This window comes from Drosophila eugracilis, unplaced genomic scaffold (assembly GCF_018153835.1).
Source record: "Drosophila eugracilis isolate 14026-0451.02 unplaced genomic scaffold, ASM1815383v1 contig_1850, whole genome shotgun sequence".
In the NCBI taxonomy this organism is placed as follows: domain Eukaryota; kingdom Metazoa; phylum Arthropoda; class Insecta; order Diptera; family Drosophilidae; genus Drosophila; species Drosophila eugracilis.
The window spans coordinates 99741-107067 of NW_024572700.1; the positions used below are offsets into that span (position 1 = coordinate 99741).

Consider the following 7327-nt stretch of genomic DNA (forward strand, 5'->3'; position numbering starts at 1 on the left):
TGCTTTGTATTGGATATTCCCAAAAAAAAAAAATACATATAATTGTTACATAAAAGTAAGCTAAAGAAAAGCTTAAAAATATTAAATGTAACCCCAAAGGCGATTCGACTTAACGCGAGACAATTAAAATAAAATCAAACTTAAATGCATAATCATTTCTCTAAACAAAGCTTGTAACGGTTATCGATGAGTTTTGCCTTTTTCACACATATTAGGGGGATGGTGAGGGGGTAGCAAAAAAAAAACACAAAAGACTCAAGCAGCGAACTTGCAGCGGCAACATGTTCGAAGCCGCAAGATATGCACTCGAAACTTCAAGTTATAGGCCCCAAAACCAGTAGCACACTGACACATTTATGGCAGCAGCTTTAGCTGCAACTAACTCAATTAGCCATCGAATGCATTCCGAGCTCATCTCTAGCTAAAAGGCCTCCTGCTGTTTAGGCCACGTTTGTTTGTTTTTGTTTTATGTTTTCTGCCTCTGCCAGCCGATCACTCGATCACTCGTTTAAGCCAAGCCTCCAGCCCGGTCTGAGCCATGTTCGAACATCGAACCATTGGCTCGTTTTTTGCTCGTTTTGGTTTGTTTGGCTTTTTGGGGCCAAGCTATAAACCCTGGCAAGATCGTCATTGCGTTCAGTTGGTAAAAGTGAAGCGTTGCGTGCGGTTGGCCCAACAACAACAACGAGAAACATCTCCAGCTTGGATTTCTGTGCTGTTTGCTCATCGAGTCTTGTGCCCCGTTCTGTGTCGTTCGTTTCTATCGAAAAGGTGATTATCACACATCAAAGGCCATATATCCTTTAAGGACAAGTGTCTGGTTAAAAGTGCTTTCTTTTTTTCGAGATTTGTGATTTGTAGTTTAAGGTTTTCTTCCATTGGTTGGTAGGTTTAAATAAGTGGGTTTTAGTTTAGTTTCCAATTTCAGTTTGCAATTAGACTTTTCAATAATGAACAAAAAGAGATCTGTGATTAAGATTAGAAGATATTGAAAATGAAGACGATCTGAATTGTTTTAGAAGGAATGATCAGTAATGAGAGAGAGAGAGAGATTGTTGATTTTATGTAAAACATGTTTCATGCTAAGAACATTTTTAAGATTTTTGTAGTTTGGTTTGAGGATAATTTAGATAAAGAATAACAATCAGATTGATTGAGGTAAAGAAAGTTGCAAACTCGATTTTACAAACATTTAAATGACATATTCAGGCTTTTCAGGCTCTTTATCATTGTCAACCAAAAGCATTACAAAATATAACTAAGTAGTTAACCAAGTAGTAGCAGTAGTAGTTCTACCAAACGATGACTTATCAAATTTTCTTAAAATTCTATTCCAACCTACGACAATTAATGCTGTCACAACGCATTCTGTCAGCTTGAAGAACATGGCAAACAGTTTGAAAAACATTGTTAGTTAACCCAACAATGAGTGAGTTGTTTTTTTTTTTTCTTCATTTGTGGCCTCATTTAGCCCAGTTTTATGGCCGACAAGCACGCCCACTCACCGCCCCCAGGGTCATGCAGTGAAGCAGAAGATTACGCAATATGTTGGCAGTGCAAATGAGTGGAAAATCTAATTTTCCAGCAGCATGCAAATATTCGAGCAGTAATTGCCAAAATGTCAGCCTGCGCCAGCTTGTAGCTACTGCTACTGAACAGTATTAAGAGACCGTAAAGTCTTAGACCCCAACATATATTTTGGCCAATAATATTTTATGACTGGCAATAAAAGAAACTTGATAAGAGAAGCTTTGGCATTTTTACAACTGCAACTGGAGATGACCTCACTTAAAGTCTTCTTTGACAGGTCAATGGTTAAGCAATTTCAATGCCGTTTCTCAGCGCCATTGTGGAGGAGGAGGCTGTCCTCCTTCGGTCTGCAATCTCTGAAAATTCCACAGTAGAAATCACCAGTCACGATTCCGTTTCCAATTGACAACAAAATAATTTATCTTCGCGGAATGCGGGAAAGTCTTTGCAGCCGAAAAAAGTCTCTCTGAGCTTCTCCTGTCACTCTTTTGGATGGATTCTGCTTAAAGGAAAGTTTTTCGCCAGTGGGCGTAACTCTTCCGCCCCTTACGGGTTGTTGCTTGTGCCAATCTTGTAGGTTTTTAAGAGGAATGTTCTCAATTTTTCCAGTTCTTTAAATATTCTTTTTTTTAGTTGGGCTTGTAAAGGCTTTTCATTTTAACTCTTTTTCATTGTTAAAAAATCAAATTTTGATTTTTCTCTAGCAATATAAGTCTGCATAGATCACAATTTTTGTAATATCAGTGGTTCTGTAATAAGCCTCTTTCTCGCAGTATTTTATAAAGTTTTCCCTTCCCTTCTCTGGCTTGTTTATTTACCTGACCATGGTCAAAAAATTTGAACAACTCATTAGCGTCTATTTCAGAGATGAAAGTGAAGCTGGAGGTGGGCCCAGGCAATTGAGAAGATTCCACTTGAACCTCTCACCAAGGCCCCTCGATTCCCTGCTCTTAGTTTCCGAGCTCTGAGGCGCTGTCAATATTTATTGATATGGCCTGTACATATAAATACGATTTTATGTGATGACCAAAAACCGAATGAAGAAACATGACCATTTTCACTATCATTTCGCTTCATTGTTATTGTTTTGCTGAGCTGCACTCTGTCTGTGGAATGTCAGTGTTTTGCTCATCTCACAAAAACCAGTAAGCTGCAGGTGCTGCTGCCGCCTGCTGACCAGTAAAAGTAACGCTCCTTCTGCCTGTCTGTTGGTCTGGTGGTCTGCTGGTCTTTTGGTCTGAAACTGGCCACAGTTGACAGACTTTCTTCTACAGTCTGTCCAGTTTTTCTGCATATTGTTTACTGCTGGCCCACTGGACACTGTGGCTTCTTCTTCTTTTTCGTCGGGCCGCGACGAGACCAGCCAGATCTGGCCAAGACCAGACCGAGACCAGGCAATTAAGTCGTCGCATCCGCCTGCAACTTTCATAACGGCAGCATCCTGCTCCCTTTTTCTCTCTCTCTCTCTCTCTGCCGTAACTGCGTAATGAGGTCAAAGTGGTTGACCCAGAGCACAGATGGCGCAACATCACACATTCTAATTAGCACTAAAAAGAGACCTCGACGGCGATCAAAAGCGAGCTATCTAGATGCACAAAGGTGGGATGTTGTTGCAACAAGTCATCATCAAGTGTGTGCACTGCAGCTGGCAAATCCCTCTTCTTTGTAATTACTGTCATCGCTGCGCCACATGAGGTGGTGCTTAAAAAAAAAGATGAAACTCGTCTTGGTCTTCGGCTGTGTTCTACAAACAAGCTGCAAGTGCAAGAGTTTCTCGATGTTTTCTCTGGAGAAACGTCTGCTTATCGATTGATTTCTAATTAACAGGAAATGGCAGACTCAGATCTAGGTGGTTCTAATTAAAAGAGGTTTGAAGTGTTGGAGAAATTGGGATATTAATTCAAAGAACTTATCCAAGAAACTTATTTAAACACCTAATTAATATATTCAGATATTTATTAGTTTACATAATAGTTATAAAACTCTGAAAGTACTCATTTAAATAACTCCAAAAGCCATTAGATTTATCTTTCTTGTTTATTATAGCTACCATAAATCTCACTCAAAAGTTAATTAATTGAAAACCAATTGGCTTTTTCAAATTTATCCACCAATAATATTTAAATACTTCATAAAATATTTCCAACCAGCTATACCTTTTCTTGTGATTTAGACACCTGTTCCGCTCTTAGCAGCTAATCACAATTTTTAACAAATTTACTTCAGCTCAGAAAATGCTCGAGGAGCGTGATATATAAATAAAATTTGTTTGCCAGCTAAGAAGAAAAATCCAGTAAAAAAAACCAGTTAGTTAGAGCCAGGCGACCAGCGACCGCTGTAAAATGTAATGTATAAGCCGGAGATTAATGGCCATGTAAGGGGTGGTGGTACAGCAGGTGGGAGGGGTCTTAAAAGTAAACGAAAATGTTTGGCAGATGCAACCACGAAGCACTAGCACAAGTGTCTTGGAATTAATTATCTAACAATTCGGATTCGGAATGCTGCACAGATGTGCGCAAGATAGTGTGCTTAGAAAAACATCTTTTAAAGATTTTAACTCTTCTTTTTCGACTGCTGTGTTATTTTGTAATATTTATTTGGCTATTGAGCACGCTTTGAAGGTTGCTTTTTGCACGCCGCACAGGTGAATTATATAAATAAATAGTAATTTGAAGAGCCTAAGCCATCATTAGTCATTTAGCCGCCAAAGGAGACACGAAATAAATGCCTTTCTCCCGCAACTTATATTCACAAGTGCCACCCCATTGAAGTGTGTTCAATAAAGCAAGTGTTGCATAATAAAAGAAAACAAGCCACAAAATACAAAAGTCAGGTCAGAAAATCACAAAAAAAAATCAACAACAATGAGACAAAATGAGAGCTGCTACTTGGGAGCAAGTGCCTCGAGGAAAGAGTCGAAGACAATTGGTTCGAAGATATTTCAGCAGCTGCTAATGCCCTTACCCACGGCAATTAGCCGAAGAAAAAACTTGTCATATACCCAACGTATTGGTAGCTTTTGAAAATAGGAAGAGCAAATGAGGCAACGGAAATTCAAATTACAAAATTTACAATCCGTGAAAAAGGCAAAAGAAAAAACATGCAATTGCGCGTGGCCAAAACAAAGACCAAAACACAAAGTGTTATCAGGCGGAAGAGTTTCGAATATATAGTATATATATTGACCAGGGACCGAGAGACCCAGCAATATGTGTAATGCATGACCATGGACGGGGCTCAGGCCTCGAACTCGGGCAACTTTCTCCATTAACTGCGAGTATTTATTAGTTTGGTATGCACAAGACAAACTCTGGGCTCCGCATGTGCTAGAAACGCTGGAGTACTGGCATGCCTCTGACTAATGGCCATATATTCATGTTCCCAACTGTTGCCGAGTGGTACTGGGGCTGTGGTTGTGGGAGTTTCTTGACGTTGGATAGGTCAGGTTTTCTGGGCTAGGTCAGTTACGGTTTGGTAATTTTTTTGAGGTCACTGGGACTGTTTTTCTATGAACTGTTGGTAAAATTTATGTTAAAAGTTTTAGAATGAAATGATTTCTATTCTATTCCAGCTTATTACATCACTTTTCCCCAGTTTTTACTTATTATTATTTTAAAAATCAAATAGTAGACCATTTTAAGGGCTACAGACGTCTACCTTTATTTTTTTGTAAACTTTTGTTGAACCCACATTCCCGATAAGACAATTTTCCTTTCAACTTACTGATCTCTTTCAATCACCAGTAATTTATTTCGACTAATTTGCAATTTACTCTGGTTAGTTAAAGATAATTAGCTCTTTTGTTGGGAGGATAGACAAAGCCCAGCACGCGTTCCAGCCATTTGTAATAAAATTAAACCTCAGCTTAGATCAGCCAACTTAAATCCGGATCTAATTGCAAGCAGAGAGCTTATATAAGATGCAGTTTTGATTAGTTGGCAAGTGGCCAAGTTGGCCAAGCGGCTCAAACCCAGAACCAGTCGCACATCAATAAGCACATCAAAATTTGCATACAATTTTCATGGTTTTTATGTAAAGATATAAAACAATAAGCCCATTTGCATAGGTTTAAGTACAGTGATCGCACCCCATGAGAGAATACCCGCACACTGTTGCTGGGCGAAATAAGCAGTCAGCAGTTGTTCTCACGTTTTGGGAATAGAAACCAGGTTGAAGGCCTCTCGCCCAAATGGAAAACTACTTAATTAGACGAAATGGAATTAAATTGTGCAAATTGACAATTGTAAGCGACAAATTCCATCTACGAAATACACTCAAAATTGATCAAAATCGATGCAAAGCATTTCCAATCACTGATTTTGCATAAAACCCAGCGGCTCATCCAAGCGGAAATGCAATGGGTGGGGCACATCAGGTCCAAGCCTAGTCAGAATCGTATTCTAAATCAGTTTTAGGCCGCACTTTTGGGGGGTTAGGCCAGTCTGGATTTGTCAAAAATCCGATCAGTTCAGCGGGTCTAATTGGTGTGTAAATACTCTGAAATTAAGTAAGCCAAAGTTGGTTCTAAGTTTATAATAAATGGAATTTGCTGTTTAAGGATTTACAAAGTTTAAAGGACTGCTGTATTTGCAAATCGAAAAAGACTTTTAAGTATTTTACAGATAGCACTATGAATTACCTCATAAAGTTGTTAAATTAAAATCTTTTATGACATTTTTATAGCTGAAATAAAAGAGTTTTCCGTGACTATAAGCCCGTTTACTTTATGATGATGAAGTTAATTAATAGTTCCGGAAGACTTTTTCAATAATAAATAACTTATCTTTATGCATTTTCTGCCCTAAACTAATAAGTTTTTCACATATTTTCCCAGCTATCCAAATATGTCTGTGCTGCGAGCACTGCTGCTGCTGGCCTTCAGTGCCACCGTGGCGCTGGCTCAGCGTCGTCTGGCCCTGCCCGATCCTAGGAGTTGTGCCAACCGAGTGCGTCATGCCAGCTACCGGGATGCCAGGGGAGTGTCCCACTCTTACTTCTTCAGCTGGGAGCATGCTCCCACCCGCAGTCTGGAAGTGGATTGGCTAGATGCAAGGAACATCTGCCGCAGGCATTGCATGGATGCCGTTTCCCTAGAGACGCCGCAGGAGAATGACTTTGTAAAGCAGAGGATCGCCAGGGGCAATGTGCGTTACATCTGGACCTCGGGCAGGAAGTGCAACTTCGCCGGCTGCGATAGGCCCGATCTGCAGCCCCCTAACGAGAACGGATGGTTCTGGTCGGGATCGGGAGCCAAGATTGGACCCACCTCCCAGAGGAACACCGGCGATTGGTCGGCAACGGGTGGATACCAGCAGCCTCAGCCCGATAACCGAGAGGCTGCCCAGGGCAACGATGAGAGCTGCCTGTCCATTCTGAACAACTTCTACAACGATGGCATTAAGTGGCACGACGTGGCCTGCCATCACATCAAGCCATTCGTGTGCGAGGACTCCGACGAGCTGTTGAACTTCGTCCGCTCCCGGAACCCCAATGTCCGCTTGTAATTCTAACTAGCCTAAGCCTGAAGGAGATGAGACGATTAAAACTTACATATTTATGTAGCCTTAAACGGAACATTGATTGGTTGATTGATTGATTGTTTGATTCGTTGACTGTTCAATCCAACATTGATGGCCTCCAAACCGCCTAACATTCGTTTGTTCGGTTAAGTTCGCAGCAAAAGTTCTATAAGCAAAATTTGTAATAACATTTCTGTGTCGATCCGCGCATGATAAACAAAATTGTTAAATAATTTTAAAAATTGTTAATAAATACAAATTGAACCCAAGAAGAGTGA

At 40.2% G+C, this 7327-nt stretch overlaps 1 protein-coding gene across 3 annotated transcripts; it reads left to right on the plus strand.

The window, feature by feature from the left end:
• Positions 1-647: 647 nt before the first annotated feature.
• LOC108106972 lies at positions 648-7318 on the plus strand. 3 transcript variants are annotated; one of them, XM_017214286.2, is made up of 2 exons: positions 648-771; positions 6365-7318. In XM_017214286.2, the coding sequence occupies exon 2, from the start codon at positions 6375-6377 to the stop codon at positions 7032-7034; it is 660 nt and encodes a 219-aa protein (XP_017069775.1). In that variant the 5' UTR covers positions 648-771; positions 6365-6374; the 3' UTR covers positions 7035-7318. The 3 variants fall into 3 exon arrangements, with proteins under 3 accessions (XP_017069775.1, XP_017069777.1, XP_017069776.1); XM_017214288.2 differs by lacking the exon at positions 648-771 and adding an exon at positions 5960-6014; XM_017214287.2 differs by lacking the exon at positions 648-771 and adding an exon at positions 5963-6037.
• The last annotated feature ends 9 nt before the right edge of the window (positions 7319-7327 follow it).

What these genes read in the sequence shown, in the direction of transcription:
- LOC108106972 (XM_017214286.2), top strand. Translation starts at nt 6,375, where the DNA reads ATGTCTGTGCTGCGAGCACTGCTGCTGCTGGCCTTCAGTGCCACCGTG.